Source organism: Balearica regulorum, chromosome 6 (assembly GCF_011004875.1).
Source record: "Balearica regulorum gibbericeps isolate bBalReg1 chromosome 6, bBalReg1.pri, whole genome shotgun sequence".
Classification (NCBI taxonomy): domain Eukaryota; kingdom Metazoa; phylum Chordata; class Aves; order Gruiformes; family Gruidae; genus Balearica; species Balearica regulorum.
In genome coordinates, this window is record NC_046189.1 from 31,240,436 (window position 1) to 31,261,610 (window position 21,175).

Below are 21,175 nucleotides of genomic sequence, written 5' to 3' on the forward strand. Positions count from 1 at the left end.
ACCGGCTCCTCTGGTGCCCGCGGAGCGGCGGAATGTCCCTTCCCCCGAGCGCTGCCCGGGGTGGCGTGTCCCGGCCGAGGGGGACATCACCTCTTGGGTCACGCTTTAAACCAGGTTAAAATGCCCCTCTGCGGTCCCGCTCCTGCAGGTGGAACTAGGTCAGTCATCTCCTCAGGGAAATTAATAGCGTTAGTTTTTCAAGTTGAGGTTATTTTAGGAATATTTAGGAGGTTTTTACCGCTTTTATAGTTTTAATAAGCTGCTGAAGCTGAGCGCTGCCAGAGCTGTAATTCATTTTCTGAAGTTTTATACAATCGCAAAAAACCTGGATAGTGTTAAGTTCCATAGTGACACCAAGTCAAGCGTCCTCTTTAGGGAAGGTACAACTAGAACTAACCTTCCAAAAAGTGACAATGAAAGGATGAAAATAAATGTATTTCTTTTTTTTTTCTTACGGAAATTGTAAATATTCTGTGGGATTACTTCTCAACTTCCAGAAACAATTCTCAGTTTATTTTTCATGCTGGCTATGGTGCAGTTCCTTTCTGAGCAATGTGGAGTAACAGCACAGTCCTCTCCTCTCCCAGCAGATTCTGCTTTCCCGTAAGCGTTTATGTGGCCTAACAAATTCATGGTGTTACACGCGCATCTCTTGCAGTCAATAGGGCTCAAAATTCAAAGAGGATTTACAAGAATTTAATTTTCAAACAGCAATTAGTGCAACATTCCAATAAATATTCCTATAAATTTTAGAGAAACAGATCATTTCTTATTCAGGTATGCAACTAAAAATTTTTCTACATTTTCAAAGCCTGAAACTCAGTACAGAGGAGAGAGCTATGGACTCCTGTGCTGACTTCCTTGTGAGCAAAGAGAAACAGCAATAGAGAAGTCTCCGCACGCCACACATACAATTGGCAAAGGTCTTTTCATTGACCAGAAACATGCACAGGATGCTTGGGTGGTTGGGCAGGCCTGTAATTAAGTAAATGAAGTCTCTGCAAATCCAGAAACCCGAGTAGTGGAAACCAGTGGAAAGTCCCAAATTTTCCATGTCTCTTGAGAAGACTGAATTTTATACAAAAGAAATACAAGAAGAATGAAGTGGTCCATCTTGGGCAGTACCAGTGTCTTGCAGAACCTCTGCTACTGAGGATTGTTTCAACCCTACTGCACCCCAAGAGTGGCTCTGCAAACATGACACAAGACAAGGGTTATCGGAAGAGGTAACACCTTTTATTGGACCCATTAGGATGGCTGGCAAAATTAGACAGGATTTCAAGTACATAAAATGTCCTTCTTCAGTGGAAATAGAATAATCTATCTTCTACTCTTCAAACGACACAAAAAAATCGAGGTCAAAATCGAGGTTGGAGTCAGTTGCTCAGAGTTGAATTAGATACATATGACATCATTTTTGAGGTAGAGGTCATTGTTCCTGCAGACCAGAAGGGATATTAATAGGAGGCAATGGTAAGCTAGTTATATCCCTGGAGAAAAAGGAAAAATAGGCAGTTTATGGGCTGCGGGACATTGAAGGACTAGTGAAGGAGGAAAGGGAAGGAAAAACCTGTGTGGGAACACCAACGTTGACCCTGTGGGTGTGCTACCCGCAGACCTCACTATGCCCACAGACCAGGCCATCGGAGCCGGACGTTTCATTGCTTTAAGTGTGTGCCTACTTGAATGGAAACCAGCCAAGGAATAAAGTTAGGTACAGTCACAGGACAGTAGAGCTCATCTTCCAAAGATGATTGTTTCAAGGGCTGAGGATTTGCTCAAGAAACTTATTGCTACAAGCAGGATGTTTCACAACCTTTGCTATAGGGAGTTTCTGTGTGGTCCTGCACGGCCTGTGATGTCTTGGACTGCATGTTAGAAGTCTGCATAAAGGCAGTGCAAGCATATTTGCTAAATATCTTCATCTTTACAGTTTCTATGAACATTGGTATAAGTACACATCTACATTTAGACTTCCCTGAATTTTTTCTCTCTTGCTTTTCCAGCCTTTCTGAACTATATGTTTCCCCACCGCAAGGAAATTGTCACCTGTAACACAAAAGCACAGCTGTCACGGCGCCCCATCCACATTTACGTTTCTGTTCACTGTGAAGGATGCAATGAGGCTGGAGACGTGTGGCAGAGCACACGGCTACAACTAGCGTCAGCCCTAGGCTGTCCCTGAGAGCACTTGGGCAGAGCAGCCTCCACATGGCGCCAGCCTGCGCCGACGGGGCAGGAGAAGCGCGGCAGCACCACAAAGATCAAGGAGGTTTCACTGTTGTCACCTCATCCATTTTTTATGCCAAGCAGGTCTAAGGACAGAAAAGGAGAAGACCGCTGCTACTGATATGTGTAGCCAACGTGAACACAGTGACGCCTGCAATAGAGTATACAAGGAGCATGCTTTGTGGTATTATTTATTTAGGAACTGTGAGTAACTACAGCCGTAGCGTTCTCATCTTTGCAATTCTGATGGTTTAACAAACTGGGAGAACATTAGCATATTTTTATTAAGGTACAAAATACACCCCGTTGTTGCCTAAAACATTTAAAAAACGTGAGAAAAGCTCTGTATGCTCTAAATCAGATTCAAAACCTTTCTGTATAAGGAATTGTGGCAATACTGTGTTTAGTATAACAAGAGGTTTTTATCAATCGAAAAGGAAAAGACATGCTGGCAATCTGAATTTAGCAACAAAGAGTAAAGCAATTAAAAACCATTGTGTCATCCACATTAGTTGAGCCTTGAATGTAGAAGAGCAAATCATATGAAACACGTACACAACTAGGTAATACCAAACAACCTAAGGTTGATATTGTACACACCTGTATTATAGTACACTGACTACTTAATGGTGAGGATTTAAGGTAATGGGTTTTTTAAGAGGTAACTTTTGAAATGCAAATGGTTGCACTTTACACACACAAAAAGTGGAAAAGAAAAAGAATCACTTTTGGAATGATACATAGATATAAGACACACTGGTTTTGGATTATGCATATCACCTTGCAGCCTCTGATATTACCTCTGAACAACAACAAAAAAAAAATTGAAAAGTGCCAATACTGTGAAAGGAAAGCAAAGTTACTAAGTCTGAGTGCATTAACGATTTCTGAGAAAAAAAATGGGGTTTGGAATTTTTTTGTTTTGTTTTTCTGCATTTTTAAAAAATGCAACAGCCTTACTGGTGCAGGTTCAAGACAAAAACAAGACAATCAAGCTCATAAGGTAGAAGAAATAGGTCCTATATAGGTTAAGATTCTTTGGAAACTGCTAAGTATAAAGGAGTTTGTAATCCAGGCTACTCTCTTTTTGGCTACTCCAAAAAAATCTGTGGGAGTTTCCAGCTTATCATCAGTTGAAATCTGTTTTGCAATCGCCAAATAAATGCAAGTAAAACTTTAACTAACCTGGGATTCCATTCACACACATGCACATAGAAGTCACTGATTGTGCAATAACCTGTTTGGTTTTTTTCACAGCAGCATATAAATGAATCAAAAGTTGTTATTAGACTGACCAGAACAACAGAAAATATTCTCAGTCTTTGTGTTTTCAGTCTGTTTCTTAAGTCGGCAGCTGTAACTGCACTGAAGTGGCAGGTTCTATAAGGGAAAGATGACAAGGTGTGATCAGCTGGTTAAAAGCAAGATCAGAAGTATCTCAGGAAACCACCTGGATGTTTAACTTTAGCCAGTATTACAATGGCACTAACAGTGCATGGAGAAAGGGCAGTAGTTTGAAGTTAGGACCATGAAATTCTGTTTAAAACAAACAAAAAAGGAGCTGTACCAAAATACAAATTGCAATGCTGGCTGTGTCAGACCTTCCCTTATAGAAGACACTGCTCAGGGCGCTGCCTGTTTCTTAGGGCTGAAGAGATTCACTGTGTGTCTGGCAAATGATTCCTTGTAAAGTAGATCTTGGGGAGCCAACTTAGGTGCAGTTTTGGCTGAGGAAAGTGATGGTATAGAGCAATGAGCTCAGTAAATAGACTGTTTTTCTTTAAGATGTTCAGAACATAACTGTAGACTTGTTTTCCATACATTTGATTTTTGAAAAATAGACTGGGCGACTTAGTTGATGACTTGCTTAAAGTAAATCCAATCATGCTAGCAACTTAAAATTGCCTGCTGATTTGAATTAATGCCCGTACACAAAGCAAACAGGTATCAACTGATCATGCTGAAAAAACAACCCCCCAAAGGCCTACGTATCACACAAGGTGCTTTTGATAACTTGGTTTTCTGAGCCTTACAAGGAGAGTCTTTAAATATATTTTTTTCAAATTTTTTTTCTTTGAGCCTTGTTTCATTCTTCCTCCTCCTCATCTTCATCTTCTCCTTCTTTTCCCATTGTTTCCACAAGGAGTTCTGCGGTGCATGTGGCTTCCCCAAGGCTGTTAACAGCTTTGCAGGTGTATTTGGCATCATCGTCCCCACATACTTCAGAAATAGTCAAAGAACAGTTCCCATCCTCATCATAATCTATCTGGAAGTGACGGGACTCCTTGACAGGCTGATCGTCTTTGTACCACATTACCTCAGGGTCAGGGTAGCCTGCAGTAGTGGGGAGACAACAGCAATTGCAATAAATGAATATTAACTAATCCATAATTACTTTAAGCTTTAATGCCATGGCTGTATATGGACATGTCAATACGTTGATACACAGATATTTCATTGCATTCTATTTAAAATGAATGTAGGTGATCTGAGGCTTTTTTTACTTCACATTTACCTGAAACAGCTTTATTATGAACAGCAAAAAATGGAAAGCTAGCACTGAGGTACTCACTAGATTCCACTTTCCACTGCTTTAGCAATGACTGCAGACAGGTTTTTGTGTGTCTTGGACATCAGCCAGCTAGGGGCGCTTAATAGTGTATTTGAGGTTTACCTTACATTGCAGCTTTTGCGGAAACCGCAATTCCCAACAACAAAATTTAGGATTTCAAGGGTAAGGTGTTTTGGGCTACAGCTACAATTTAATATCCTTCTCAGGTTCCTTTGTTATGGCTATTCTGAATCTTCCTCCTCCTAATCTGCTCCTTACAAAGCAGCCTGTCCTGTGGGGTGGCCATGGCACTCCCATTTCCTATTTGTGTTTGTTAGGATAAGCGAGGGAGTCTAAGAAAAGCATTTTGATTATACATCTCAACAGGAGTTTCGGAGCCTTTTGTGAAGCAAATGGCTCTGCTATACCCGAAGCACCCAGAGCAGGGCTGCACAATGCATGCTGAACAATCCCTTATACAGTACTCTTGGCTGCTATAGCAAGTTGAAGGCTTGTTGTCTCAGCCAAGTTCTGGGCTGTGACGGCAGGATGACTTCCCACTGAGCAGAAATAAAGTGCAGGAATCCCTAATGCACAACGAACATTACAGTGATACACTGGAAAGTTTGGAACACCAGCCGTGGTGCATCCATCTATTTCATTCCATGCAGTACTTATACACATACCCCTCACGCTGAGCATCCATCAGCAACAATAATCCATCCTCACATCTCCACTGTGAGGTAGGAAACACAGGCAGTGAAAAAGATTAGGAACACAGAAACAAACAAGCAGAAGGTCAGTGAGGCAGTTTCTGAACCTCGTTTTAAGATTAGTAATTGTCTAAGTTAAACACATGCAGTATAATACCAACTCTATCCATGTTGTTTGAACAGCTCTTCTCTTCCTAATCCCTAGCTTTCATCAACAGCTGTGACACAGAAGGTTCAGTTTTGGCCTTCAGACTGTTAGGCTGACCAAGCCCAAGCTCCTTAAATGCTTTCTCATAAACTTATTCTCTCTATCTCCATGTTCCAGTCTGAGTTTTCTTTCTTGAATTCGTAAGTTAAAAAACCTAAACAACAATACAGTATTTTCTAGATGTAACTTTTGTAACCAGCCAATGATATTATCATTACTTCTCATGCGAATACACCGTTAGGGACTTCTTTGCCTTTAATACGATGTTTGTGTGGCTTGAAGTTATCTTGAGGTCACCTGAAACTTGTCTCTTCATTTCAGACAAGTGACTTCCTACTTATTCTTGGTTTCTGGTTAGCAGTCTCTAAGAGCATACTCTTGCAATTTGTGGTACTACACTGTGTCTTGTTTTTACCATTTCTACCCTCAAAAATCATCTTAGTGTTCCCACTTGCTATTCTGAATTAGCGATTCACACACTGACTCTTGGAGACTTCTGTTCTACGGCAAGCACAGAACGAGCCCATGCAGCTCCAGATAATTTCTGATATTGTAACACGTTCATGCTGTGACATGCAGATATTGGTAAAGCAAAATGGCACCAACTCAACAATAATACAGGAAAAAAAAAGAAAAAGTTAAACAGCACAATGCAGAAAACTGGCAGGACGGAAGGAAAGAAACAATTACGCTAATTCAAAGTACCTTCAATTTTGCAGTCAAATCTAGCAGCACTTCCTTCCACAACCTCTATGTCAAGGATTGTTTTAGTAAAATATGGCTTTACATGGGGCTTTTCTTCAGCCACTTCTTCAAGGAAAGCATCTGGAAGAGAGCGAAGACACAGTTAATTATTTTACAGGGCATGTTCTCAAAAGATGCATTTTAATTTTTAATTACCAGATGGTAGTGAAAGCATCTTTCCTTTAATTCTGTGAGTCTAATGGGACAGTGAGGACGTTAGCTGCTTAGTTTTGTGCCAATCTTTCACAGCTGGACAAAGATTCAGACCATAAATAGAATGAAATCAACATGCAGGCCACCACGCTACGAACCATCTTCATTTTTTCCTTGAATTTATTTCTAACCGAACCTGGACTTTAGCTAGTCAGAGGGGTGAACCAGTTCAACTTGTATCAGGCCCGCAGTCTATGTGGCTATGTCAAACTGACTTGCTTGATTTTCAGAATTGTCAAACATCTGCACTTCTGATCGTTACACACCGCAAATCCACATTTCACATGGGGACGTAGGAGAATAATGGAGACACGCTATTTTTGTTCTAAAATGCCCCTACCTGAGGAGCATGGCTAATGCAGAGTATAGGTCTTAGTTACAGCAAGTGTTAATACTTCATTGCTTGCTCGCTCGCATGAGAAGGCAATACATCACTGCAATCTTTGTATAAACATGCATTCCCACACTGATAGAAAGTGCAGCTGACAAATCTGCCTTAATTCTTTGGCTTTAAAAAAGAGTCTACTGCCCGTACTTATACTGGGGCATTTTGAGTAGCAGAACAATATGAGAACAATGAATTTTTGATAGATTTCTTTAAAAACCAAAAAATAAAAACAGAGAGTGAGCAAGCAGAAATAACCAACTTAACGACTGGTCTTTAGAATTTTGCTAAAAGTTTTAGTAGGATTCACAGAAAGGTAAAAACATGTTGCAGCAAAATTCCTTACCTTCATTCTCTACTTTGTCTGCATTTATAGGGCTGGTAGGCGAGCTCCCAGAGGCCTTCCTCCCACTCATACCAGAAATCATTGCCATGGACGACAGCCTTCCTATTGCTCGGACAGCATGGCCTGTTTTCTAAGACATAACATAAAAGGCTTCTGATCAATCCAATCCAAATGGCATGTGATTTTCTGTAACAATTGTGCTTCGGACAAATAATCTGGGATCTCTGCAAACCTCGCTGGAATTGTTGGACAAACTGCTTATATATAGCTCTGTTGGTTTAGGAGAGACAGAGCAGGCTGGTCTGAATTACCAAATTTAGTTGCAGATATAAACTTCCCCTGATGAACTCATACCTAAATGAATGTCTCTGTTAGCTGCGGATAAAAAGCACTGTGCGAGAGGAGGGCCAGCAAAAAAGCTATGTCCTGTTTAGCTGGAACTTAACTCTGGTGGGGGATGGCTCTCTCAAAAGCCAGATGGGCTGGGCTGAGTTTCATCAGGGATGAATATGAAATGAATGAGAAAGTACCATCTGCATGGTGGAAGCAGACCTCTGACAGGCTCGAGAATCAACCACCAGGATACTAAAATATGCTCAAACTAGGTTGCCTCTACTATGGACACTTGTATTTTTGTACAGCTTGCATGAGCTCCTAAGAAACACATACAGTAGAACATAAGAGGAAATATAAGGTAGATTTATGTAAATGAATATTTTGTAGGCTACTCAAAAGGCTGGATCCAGGATTTTATACATCAACTCCCCTAACTATCAGAATGGCACAGATAGACCTGCTACAACAGTTCCAGCATTAAGAAAGAAAAGAAGACCTGGAGACCAAATACGTCAAAGAAAATCATTAAACCAATCTGACTGAATCCATGAGAAGCCTCGTGCTCCCACAGGACAGAACTACTGGCTTAGGAGAATGAAACTACCCCAAAATGAGGTATCTTTAGAGCGGCCAGGCAGATAAGCTTTCCCCTAGCTGTTCAGGTTTGTTAAGGATAACATAATCCCCCAGCCCTCAGAGGCATGGGGAGGGCAGGGAGGCAGGTGGTCATACTTCCAAAAGAACAGGCAAAACGATACTTGAACTCATACACCTTTTACTAGCCTGAAATGGAATCGTCACGTGTTATATATATGCAGCCGTGCCCCCTCCTACTGCTCAGTCGTAGAGACGAAACCTGCTTTACTGCATTCATACTCTGGCCACACTGCAGTTTTCACCACCAGCAGAAACCACCCGGCATGACATGTTTCTCAGAATCATAAACATTAGAAGTAAAGAGACTTATGAGGACAACCAGCCCAGTTCTACATCCTCTTCATTACCTGCCATTTTCTTCTGGCCATGTATTTCTTCATCCTATCTTTGGAAAGTTTTTTGGCTTCCATGTTTTTGGTGTCTTTTTGCAGCCAAGGATGCTGAAGACATTGAGTACAATTTAAGCGACTCCTGTTTTTATATAAAAAGACTAGTCAGTGTTGCCATTAACGATAGTTGAACCTACCTGCTTTAACGTTATTTTGTGCTCTCTTTTCTGAGAGCTGGTTTTTCTGTTTCCTAAATTTAGCAACATAGATCACATGGCACTGCTTTCCCAGCCGTGCTTACTTCTTAAACTCACTTTCACAATTTCTGTAGGGCTTTTTTTGAGAGAAAAGTGTGCATTTTTAAGTGTTAATAAAACATTGTAAAACAAAGCATGAAAAGCCATATGTTTTAGGCATGGAACACATACAGCAGAGCCACAATGGCAATGATTCAGCTACCTCATGCTGGCAGAACCCTGTCCCAGATCTCCTTTCCTTCACTTACAGAAATTTCCCCTTTCCCACCACTTAATACCCTCCCTCCTTGCAGCACTGAACATTTAACAAACCAGAAATATCCAAATCTCTTATCAAACCACACCCATTCTTCATTTTGTTCATGGTACTCAGATAAATAACCCTCTGTTCTCCATCCATCCAACTGCAAACTCACTGGAAGAAATACGTTTTCTTTCCTTGCTTTGTAAACAGGGCTTCCAACTGATTTTTTTTTTTCTTGCCCAATTACTAGATTCAGAGGAAAGCTGCTTACTCAAAGGTACCACACTTAAAAACCACACATGGAAATAAAACTGGCAAAATTGCAACCCATTCAGATCAAGACAGAACATGTCATGCAGGAATCTCTGTCACACTACTGTGAAGATAAGAGTAGCCACACAAAACCCCAGGGTGCATCTTGAGGGAAGAGAAAAGCAGAACGAGCAGGCGATTAAAAGCAAGCGCTCCATTCAGACCCTGCACATAAAATAAACGAAAGCTGCACACAGACGGACGGGCATGCAGAGCTCCTTATAAAGTATCGCCAGCGTTGCCTGCGTCTGCGTGGAGATTCATGGTGGGGAAACAAGAATGACAAGTTCAGCTGAACACAAACATAGAAAGTGTATCAAGTCCAACAGCTTTACTTCATATCTTTCTTTAGTAGATTGCTGATAAAGTCCTTGGCATCATCAGAGATTTCATCAAAAGCCTCATCATCAAAGTCCCACGTTGCTGAGGTAACATTGGCTAGGGTTTCGTTGTCGTTGTCTCCCATGAAGGGAGAAAGTCCGCTGACCCTGGGGATAGAATAGACAGGCAGACACCAAACAAACAGTGTCAATTTGTGATTTACCAGGGAGGAAATTAAAATCGTGTGTGAGATCTCCTATGCTCTGCAGATCATTAGCAGTAAAAGCTCCCTTAAAAAAGAAAAAAAAAAAAAAAGACTCAAAGCTAACTACAGATATTCTTATAGGAAGGAAACTAGAATTTTGACTGCAGAACTGAAAGGAAAATTTTTACTGTTGCTTTCTCTTTTCCCAAGACATTTTTGAGGAGAGAACTAGAATTAGGTGAAAGTGGAGCATACTAGCTTGTTAAATGACTTGTCTAGTTCTGCATAAATAATACTGCAATTTTCACACCAAATGCAGTTGAATAGGTTCCCCCCCCCCCCGGTTCTTTCAGAGTGACTTTGCTGCCTTTACTGTCAAACCAAGGTTTTTTGTACATTTTATTCCATTTACTCCTGCAGAGAGAGCCCAAAAAGAGAGATGCATCATGAAATCATGAAATCCACAGGGCTATTTTGTAAACAAAAGCACTCTGAATTATATAGCCAGATAAAACAGTGCTACATCACTGCAGGCTGTAAAGTTATGCAGATGTATCCAAAAGTAATTTGGTCTTTATGTTCTCTATCAGTCATGATGATGCATGAAATGGAAATAATACTCTTTTATAGCCTAAGTTGAGCTTCCAAGGCTTTTTACTCAATATAACTGATAAATTGCCAGTGAAAGGCACTTACAGAACATCATCGTGTCATTTTTGCAGAGTATCTCTATCCAGTTGAGCACTGTCCTTTATTATACTGTACCTTTGTGCATCCAGATACCTCTGATTCCTGTATATATCACCCCTTCAGTAAAAATTTTCAGGTGAAAGGTTGCTTATTCCTTAGAACTACAAGTTATTCAGTTTTCTAGGTCTTCTTCCCGGCATGCAATTTACATAATAATCTAGTCTTCCTGAAATTTTACAGACTTTATTTGCTTTCTTTGTACAATTATGTTACAACAACCAGTTACCTTTAAGCAATAGTACTTTTTTTTTAAAAAAAAAAGGGGGGGGGGAAATAAGTAGAACTTACTAAGGTTCTGAAAATACTGTATAGAAAAATATCTTGATGCTATTGAGTATCACAGAACAGAATGTTAGAAAAAGAGATTGGGATCAAATAAAGTGAGCTACGAGATTAATAATGTTAGTATAATCTCCTCCTCCAAAGTTATTTTGCTAGTCTTTTGTTACTAATTACATTCAAAATCTGATTTGGAATTTGTTCTTAAGGATTTTACTTCTATAAGCAAAGCAGAAACACACACTCTTTGAAGCCTCAGACAAAGCAGATACTAAATCTTTTACCATTTCTGGAAGTTGTGTGCAGTACAGTAGAGTCTCGTGTGTACTTCAGAAATTTGCTAGCAATAATACATGAGATGAAGATAAAAGGTTTGTTTCTTCTCAGGCAGAAAGGGGTAAATCAGAACAGAAGGCATTTGCTGTCTTACTTTCCGTTATATGGGGTGCATTCAAATGCAACAGTGAAGCATGACTTCATAAATGGATAAGGTGGCATAAACCCATTTGTGAACATATAATAGGCATGAGTTACACAAAGCTAAAAGATTAACGTACCAAAAAATGCTCACATAAAACAACTTCACCATGGCTGTTCTCTTCGACACTTACTTTACTGGAATACACAAGGTTTATGCCTGATAGCACCGGAGAGCTGGTATCGCTGCTGCACAATGACAGACTCTGTTCTGCCCTCATGCACATCAGCCGTCACCACCAGGTAAATCATTGCAGCAAAATCTCTGTCCTGGAATCCGCAAAGCACTCCTGCAGGGCCTCACATCTATCTCCACTCCAATATTTAACCATTTTCCTATTTATGACAATGTTGTCATTCACTGTAATGCTTTAGAAAGTGAAAATTCTCATCCAGACTGCAGTTCTATGGTTTGGGTTCCAGACACTGATTGCCAAATTCTCTCTTTTTTGACTATGTAGTAAATACAATAATCTCTCAGCCAATTCAGCAGCTGCTAAAAAGGCTCATATTTTATACAAATGAAGGTCTGTGAAGTATTTCTTTAGTTCATTGTCAATACAGGAGATGCATGTCTTCATCCAGTTAAGCTTCCAGAGGACACACTTGGACAGCCCGAGCAATTAACAATCCCATTTCCCTTGAATACTTGATCGAAGTATGGCAAAGGTGACCTCCGCATAGTATTACCACAAATAGTATTGTGCAGCCCTTGTGCTACATTAGATAATATTTTGGCCTATTTCCAGAGATTAAAGCTGCAGTATTGAGAGATCATTTCCATGCTAAAAAGACTGCTACAGATACAGAGACATCGCTTCATGTGGAAACACCACTGCTCCACACTGCCGTAAGAGGCAGTGCTTATAAAGACATGTAGCCTTCTGGGCAAAGGGATACTGCATGGCGCACACAGCTTTTGAGGGATGAGGATAAGTAGAAGGAGATGAAAGAATTAAAAAAACCCTTTGGTTGTTTTGGCTGGTTTGGTTTTTGGTTTGGGGGGGGCGGTTTGGTTAAGATTTGCAAGACAGCATTATCGGACAAAATCTTAAATGCTGTGGGACTGACCCACTCCATGCATTTGGTAAACTACCAGATGAGTATTGGTTAAGCCTCCACTCACTTTGTCATTCCCAAACACCCTTGTAGCAGTACCCATTCAAACGTTTCAATGAACCTATTTTCATATTTCTGAATGTGTTGTTGCAAATTTCTAAGGCTAAAATAATTTTCTCTCTCTACCAGAATTTTACACTGTGAATCAGTTGCCTTGACATGGAAATACTTGTAAGGAGAACTAAATCCTTGTCTATAATCAGAAAACAAACTCCAGGAACGGATGTATATTATAACCCAAAATTCTTATCTTTAGCACAGATTTCACTGACCTAAGTCTTGGTTGTTCATTTCTTAATAGCCATTTAAAGTAATAATGGCCCAGCAGCTCTTTTGACAGATTATGGAAACAATTTCTTTTTGGAATGCTGAAGCTAAGTGATAAAGATGAGCTACTGCTCCAGAAAATTAATACTGAGCTTACACTGCAAAGTTACTCTTAGACAAGCAGCAAGTTGTTTACTGAAAACATTTTTCCAGCTACTTAACCAGGCATCTTCCTGGCATGTTAAGAACCATTTGTTTAGAAAATCTTTCACAGTTTCCACTTCTAAATAAAGAAGAAATATATTTTATCCTCTAGAAGTTCCTTAACATTTATTGGTCTGTTCTAACAAAGCTCTGAGTGCAGATTTAGAAATGTTAAGATGAAAAGGGTCCAATGTGGTCACCAGTCTCACTGCGTATGTAACAAACACCATAGCATTTCACTTGGAAATCTCTGCATTAAGACCGCCACTAATTCAGGGAAGATGAGTTTGCTGCATGTCTCAGAAAGTCAGACTCTGAGCATTTCTCTGCAAGCAGTGCTTGCAGCAGCAACTGATTTGGGTGGACGACACTGAGCTCCTCCTTACGGTCTTTGCATTGCATTAGCAGTGAAAAAAAGTGACATTACAGTACAAAGAGTACTATCTGTTTCTGATAAACGTGTGCAGGTCATGTCAAGTAAGCATATGATAATGCCTGCACTTGGAGATCACGTAGTAATTTGCTTCTTTTGCAAATGAAATAAAACAAATAAATAGCCTCAGTCGTCTTTGTGAGGGACATGCATCCACTGGGCAAACCCACCTTTTCCTTAGCGGAGGCTGACTGACTCCCACACTGCTTGTCTTGAGGAAGAAACAGACCACTGAACCCATGTAAAGGAAGAGAGCTCAATGCTGCAGCAAGGGTGTCACTCTGTTCTCATCCTTGTTTTACGTGCCCAGTAGATTAATGAGGAATCACAATTTGCCAGTTCCACTGAACAAATAATTCATTTTCTTTTGAGCAGTACAGTCATGACATTATAGCCCTCCTAACTTGCTTTACTGAAAGAACAAGGGGTGCTCTCTCCGCTCCTATATTAATGAGGCTTAAATTTTTAATATGACATGGAGCCAAGTGTAAGCCAGCAGCGTGTCTTGCCTTATCAAAGCCCCAAGTCAGCACACCCAAAAGATGATCGATGCCGAAAGATCTTTCAACCAACCCAAACTGCCAAACAAGGGAGGAATAACAGCAGTGATGAATAACACAATAGAGAAAAAAAAAAAAAGGGAATGTTTGAAGAATCAAGATGAATGTTATTAGGAAGGTGTTGAAGGAAAAGAGTATACAGCAAGGTCAAATGTGATATTAAAAGCCAGCTTAAGATATAGCATATTAAAAATTATTAATTGACAGAGGTCGACTACTCCAAAAATATACACACTGCCTGGCACTGATAAAGCAAGAAGAACTAATGGAAAGTACGCAGAGGTTTAAATCAGCCACAGCAAATTCCTCACTTAAACTAGTCAGATTCTATGGTGACAGAAGGAAAAGGGCTACCCACTTTCAATGAAAGCACTGAAATCTTAGACTGAAATTTGGTTTAAAATAAAAATAGAATTTAGAAATTGTTTCACATTATTAAATATTGGAAACACTGGCTATCCAAATGGATCATCAGAAAAGAACTAGAAATAGAAAAACAACAAACAAATTCAGCAATGCCCAGAAGAATAAATGAGACAGAAAGAGCTAGAAAGAATTCAGGAGGTTTAACCTTTGTTAGATAAAGATTATTGTGAATGCAAAACCAAACACTGAAACAGACATAAATGGAGATGATATACACAAGCTGTAATATTTGTGGCCTGTTACTTCAAAGGCAATAGATCAACTTAAGTATGTGGGACAGTACTGTGATGCAGAACAGGACAGAGAACAAGATAAAAGTGGAAGATAAAAACCATGAGGTGGAGAACACAAACAGGGAAATTTAAGGAAGAACAAAGACTGATGAGAAGACAGGACTGAATAAGTTATCCAGAAAGATTAAAAGGATTTAATGTGTAGGTTAGAAATGTGGAAAGGGAACCCATGAGCTGTAGGACGGAATTAAGTCAGTCATGCCATAAGGAAGACAGATGCAGCATCCCAACAGCGAGTGCAATGTCTGTACTTACGCCTGCATAGCAGAAGGCTTGGAGAGAGGTTTTGCTGCAGGATTTTGGAGGAGCGCTGTCACCCTGTTTTCTACTTGTGATCATATCCCACCCATTTCTTCTTCTGCAGAGAAGACCCTTCACCCACCGAGATCTCTTTAGCACCTCTTTGCTAAACCTGATTTGTATTCATTGTTGTCCAAGACATGATGGAAACACAGCCTCTTTCTAGGCAGGTTACAGGTCTCTCAACACTAGAATCCTACCTTGAAAGAGGTGTTCTGTCGAGTCATGCAATAGCATGCTCTCTGCTGCTTCACTTAGGACATGTGAGGGACACAGCAGCTTCAGGCCAGCAGCTGCCTGTAGCAGACCTGTCCTTAAGTCCAGTGCTGCTGCAGTGCTCACCTCTTCCTTCATGGCCCTGCTCACCATGTCGGGGGAGGGAGAGGGGCTGCAAATGCAACGTTACAAGCACAGTGATGGTATGAGACAGACACCAAATGAGTGACTCTTACACTTCATGCGTGAGATTTGGCAGTTCTGAGCTTATAATCAAAACAGGAAAGCAGAGCTGCAACTAAAGAGAGATGCAGTTCTCAATGACTTTTATTTGCATTCTGTAATGATGATGTGATGGTCCCTTTTAGATAATGGCTCATAGTTGTGAGTCTGCAAAAATAGCTGGGCTTTAAGGAAGTGAAGACAGACTGGGAGCCTGTCACTCTGGGGTGGAGAGGGAAAGTCAAGCGATGACTCACAGGTCTTCCCTAACTTCTATTACTTTCTTCTTAATCGCAAGAAAGACAAAAGCTGATTATTACTGTTAATCATTATTGTGGCAATAGCTATGCATCAAAAAGATTTTGGTTGCATTTGAGTAATGTAATTTTCCCCTCATGAGGAGTTAAATGAGCTTACAGACACCTTAGCAAACAAGTAATTTCGTAATATATTTCACAAGGTATATCAGGTTATCTGAATAAACCACCCCAGTCCCAACATCTGAACATTACAGCATCCAAGTATCTTGCTTCTGGTGGCACAGAGAAACCGGGAAAAAGCGGTTCTGCCACTGCCGGCAGACTGGTCTTTGGCAAGACATTTCACCTCTTCTCCATCTGTTTCACCTGCTCCCTTCACCTTGTCTACTTATACGATGATGGTGTTCTCCACCATGCACCATACTGGAGCAGCACCCCCGGTTGCACGCACAACTGCTATCACCGATTTTTGCCTCAGTTGTCTGACATGTCACTGCTTATACTGCAAACACACAAAAACTCACATAACAAACGACAGCAAAAGACGTTAATCCCCCCCCCCCGAAATGTGCGTGGCACCCTGTGGTTAATGTTTTAATGCGCCCGAGGCCTCTAGGGGGCAATGCAGCATTGACGGAACGCCTGGGTTCGCCATCGCCGCGCCGGCGGGCTGGGCTCCCCGCACCGCTCTGCAACTCAGGAGGCCTCAAAAGCCAGAGAAGTGCAAGAAGTTGTCATCTCAGTACTGCGTGTGTGGTCTACATTATTTCAACTACAGAATGATTCAAACGAGCTCTCAAGATCTAGAAAGAAATGCTGTGAATGGAAAATAAAGGTCTTGTAAATAAACTGGCAGAGCAAAGTGACCTTGAAGAGTGTAGCACCCTTCACGTAAGAAACAAAAGATAACAGAAATATTAGGAGTCTTTGCTGGGAGTAAGAGAGTTGATGTAGTAGTTTTTGCACAGGAGAAGAAAGAAAATCATGTTGCTTAGTTTGGAAATGAGAAGAGTATGAGAACAAGCATAGGCTGACAGGGCAAGCAGAATCACAGAGAGACTGAGTGAAGATGAGGCAAACAACTGTGCGTTGCCAGGTGTCAAGGAAGAGGGTAGCCACGGTGGGGGGGACTCTTTTAACAAAGGAAGTAGGGTATTGAGAGAAGCCTTTTAAAAGAACTAGTGCAAAGCAGCTGTGCCATTTACTTACTATTGAAACTGCAGCGAGGGAGAAAGAACCATGCTCCCAACTGAGCTTCTCTTTTCATTTGTTTGTAAGGCATCAAATATGTAAAGGCACAGTTGGAAGAAGATCGCTTGCTGTTCTAGGCACGGAGATCCTATTTCCATTTACATTTCTCTAGACTCACTGAAGTTCATAATCACTTGTCATCAAATCACATATACAGATCAAAGCGAATACTGAAATATGTAACCAAGAGCTGCAGCTCACCATCCTCTAAAATATTTCCATGAGCTTGATCCACGTTGCCTATAAAATCTATTCATCCAGTAGTTTGTGCTTAGTAATAAATTGAAATGCACTGTGAACAGATACTGTAATGCCGGGATAATTTAGTCTGTCCCACGAGGGATACAATCTGAATAAGAAGACCCCAAAATTTCACAAAAAATTTCTCTCTTGGGAATAAAAGAATGGAAATTATCAGTTATTAGTGCATGCCCAAACATTTTTCTTTAATATCTGGGAAGGAAAAATACTTTAAAGTTAATAATAAAATACTGTCACATTGTCTTTTTAAATGAGATGAAGCATTGCTGGTTTATGATGTAAGATGTACAGCACTTAATGGCTGAATTTCCAGAACTGCTAGTTCTGCAGTTTACCAATTATGCCCTTCAGAGAACAGAGAATTCTTATTAAACATGCTGGAGCTGCTAATTAAAATACAAAAGGCCTGGAAATTGGAGAAGAATTCAGAAGTTGATGGATATTTTGTATGTTTGGCAACTGTCAGAATTTGCGTTAAGAACAGCAAAGGTACTCACAAAATGTAGCAGATAACTCCTATACTCCACATATCTGTCTCATATCCAATAGGTTCATAGTTTATAACTTCTGGAGCCACAAACTCAGGTGTCCCAAAGAGAACTTTCAGAGAACCTGCATTTTCTGTGAAGCACGAAAGAGAAAATCATTAACTGCTGCATGCAGATTTTTAAAAACAATCATTCCCCAGCAACAAGAAAACCATTTTGCCCTCATATTTGTGATTTTCTTAAAGATCCTTATCAGAAGAAACGATGCCTGAACTGCTATTTTCTTAGCTGATACAGGTATAACAATAAAGAATTATTCAAGCATCCTGAAGCACACAACACTGTACAAGACACATAATAAGAAGGTTCCTATTGCAAGGCGTTTCTACAAGACCAAGTCTAAGAAAGAGGCAAACTTTTCCTGTTTAATTCAGATTTGGGTGTCCTGAAGTATGAAAGTGTTTGAGCCTCCATCACTTTAGCAGTTGCACAAGAGGATTTCAGGATTCCAGTGTTAGAAAGACATTGGAGTTTTCCCAAATTATCTAAGATTTATCAAAGCTCAGGGATCTGTATTTTATGGTAAAGAGAAGCAGTAGTGAAAAAATCACAATAAGGAGACATAACTATTTTAATCCAATACATTTTTTACAGTTTAAACAGGAAAGAAAATCAATACTGGGTTGCACGTCTCTGAAATTTGAAGTGGCATAGGTCAGTGGTGAAACAAGAAAAGAAGCAGATGATGCGCACGTGCCAGTCACGACTTTGTCAGTAAGACTGGGCTTGAGCCTGCTCTCAAAACCAGGCTTGCCTACAAGCATGCCTGTGGAGCTCCAAAGTGGTGAAGGGGAACCACAAATGCTTAGTCGCCAGCTGCCACTCCAAACTTTTATTCAGCTGGCCTGTGGCACAGATGTCCTACATTTGCTTTGCTTAAACACAACGTGGATGCTTTTAAAATGATCTACAGTGAAGCTACTGCTAGCAATATGAACTGAAAGAATGAGGTCATGGGACACATGAACTTGCTCTTCATCATCTTTCTTGCGCTGACCCACCAGAACTGCTTTACTGGAAAACAGCATGATGAAGGTAGAATAACAACGTATACAGAACCTAGCATTGCCAGTTTATGCTGCCAGTGTGCAACTGTGAGTGATATGTCTAACTTTTAGTCATAGTGTGAAACACACCGCATGTCATTTGGATAGAAATTATGAGGCAAATCTCAATGGGCTTATTTTCATCAATGCTCATTCTAAGTAGGTGGGAAGAAGAAGAAAAGAATAAGTAAGGTCAGGAAGGAAGGAAAGAAGGAAGGAAACCAAGGAACAGATTAGGGACTGGGAAAAAAACCCCTGAAAATTTGTATTCTAAAAGTATAAAAATGTCAGGAAATAAATTGTTTATGACTTGAAACAGGCTTGGATTTAGGTTGAGAAACTCTTGTACAGTCTCCACATGTGCCTGAGCAATGCCTTAAGTGAGATTCATTACATCACGTTTATCTTTTGTGCAAGAGCAGCATCCAGATTAGGCACAGAAGAATGACATAGTGAGGAACCATCCCTCTCCCAAAGAGATTACCATCTAAACGAAACAGATATGAATGGGAAGAAAAACAGATGTAACAGATTCCAATCCTGCTCCTGTTAAGGTTACTACAAGTAGAGATTTGCAGCTCCATAATCAAGAGAAAAGCTTGAAAAATCTCAAACAGCAGCAGATCAAAGTTTTGAGAAGACTACATTAGAAGTAGTCCACAACGCTGAATCATTATAGAATATTTTTATTCATCAGAATTTGCTCTACCAAGTTTTGCAACATAAAGGCTGATCCCAATACTGACTCCACACCTACAGTCACCTCCACTGAAAGCTGCTAAGCCATTTCATAAAAAGTAGTCATACACCTAGGTTAGTACTCTTTTGAGGTATGCAAATCCTCAACTTACCAAATGAAAAGTGAAGGATATAAGGGGTTAATAACTTGCCTAGTGATTGAACAGCATGCTTGAGGCTACCACAATAACTCACAGTCATGCTGGTTTCTAATTTTAAATGCTGCAAAACTCTTTTTGCTCTGGTCAGGTATGGTGATAGTAAATAAATTGCAGAAACCTCCTTTTCACATGTTAGCCCTGCTTTCAGAAACCCCTCCTGTTTCTAGAGACAGAAGCAGACAGAAGAACCCCTGGGAGCAGCCCCAGGAAATCACCTAGATCCTCTCATGCAAGTTCACCAACATCAAGACCTTCCTGCCAGCTGTCTGACTAGCCTTGAAAAAGCACATTCCAAAGCTCTTCCACAACATCCCTACACTCCAGAGTTTTCTTACCCTTAAAAGTAGAATCCTTTTCCTAATATCCGATCTAAACTGACAGCCTAAGACAAGGGCAGTGTCTTCTCCACAGTGGCACTGAGGAGCGAGAGATCACCCTTCCTTTTCCAAGCACAAATGGGAAGCCTATGATCCCATCTTCCCATTTGCCTTCTTTGTAAGGTCAACACCTACATTTTTTCCAACTGTCCGCATGAAAAATTACTGAAATTTGTCACAAAGAACCTATTTTCTAAAAGCTTCATCATGATCATCCAAATCTCAGGCTCAGATTTTCACATCCAAGTTTGGAGGCTTTTCTGTGCACTGTGTAAACTACCACAAGACACTGTGTATGCAAAAGGCTGGTGTATGAAATGTGCTGCCCACAGGTCAGAGAAATGTTTTTTGAAAACATGGCATTTGAGTGCAAGCATACAGCGTGAAACAACTGATACAGCATTTTCTGTGTATAAAAGAAGAAAGAAAAGAAAAAAAATAAGACTTTTTCTATGCAATAATATGTCAAATCTTTACCCAGATGTTTACAAGCTTAGTACACAATTAGGATCTGTGTTTGGATAGCCCTTAGTTCAGATAGAAAGCTGACAAGCTAACTGGAAACTGTTGCCCAAACTGTCTATAATCAACTGATTAAAAAAAAAAAATCTTTACGGTACTCAAAAAACATTCTCTTTTTTCCTCCAGAAGTTTATCTTAAGCAATTTTCTACATGTGTTCCTCAGCACACCAAAAAAGGTCAGGAAAATATCCCACTGCAGCTTTGGTATTTCCTGACAGTGTAAGAGAACTAATTAGCTGCAGAAGATGACTGCAAAAGGACCTGATCCCAATTTCTTTAAAACTGATCAAAACATTGTATATTTAGAGGCATTAGTTTGCACTAGTTACAAAAAGTTAAATCTCAGAAGCTGAATTGCAAAATCCACCACTGTCCCCTTCAGCAGCCCCTTGGTTGAGCAGTCTCTGCTCAGTG

At 40.3% G+C, this 21,175-nt stretch overlaps 1 protein-coding gene across 7 annotated transcripts in view; it reads right to left on the reverse strand.

Moving 5' to 3' along the window:
* Positions 1-2,404: 2,404 nt before the first annotated feature.
* Positions 2,405-21,175, reverse strand: part of MYLK (myosin light chain kinase) — a 211,969-nt gene continuing 193,198 nt past the window's right edge. For 5 of the 7 annotated variants that reach the window (XM_075757074.1, XM_075757075.1, XM_010312779.2 and 2 more), the window contains 6 exons: positions 17,866-17,989; positions 9,860-10,012; positions 8,730-8,853; positions 7,390-7,519; positions 6,407-6,526; positions 2,405-4,563 (listed from right to left, as the gene is read on the reverse strand). In XM_075757074.1, coding sequence (XP_075613189.1) covers positions 4,316-4,563; positions 6,407-6,526; positions 7,390-7,519; positions 8,730-8,853; positions 9,860-10,012; positions 17,866-17,989 — 899 coding nt within the window. In that variant the 3' untranslated portion in view covers positions 2,405-4,315. Of the gene's footprint in view, positions 4,564-6,406; positions 6,527-7,389; positions 7,520-7,621; positions 7,722-7,743; positions 7,946-8,729; positions 8,854-9,859; positions 10,013-17,865; positions 17,990-21,175 lie in introns of those variants that run through there. The other 2 variants (XM_075757078.1, XM_075757079.1) reach the window with 2 other exon arrangements.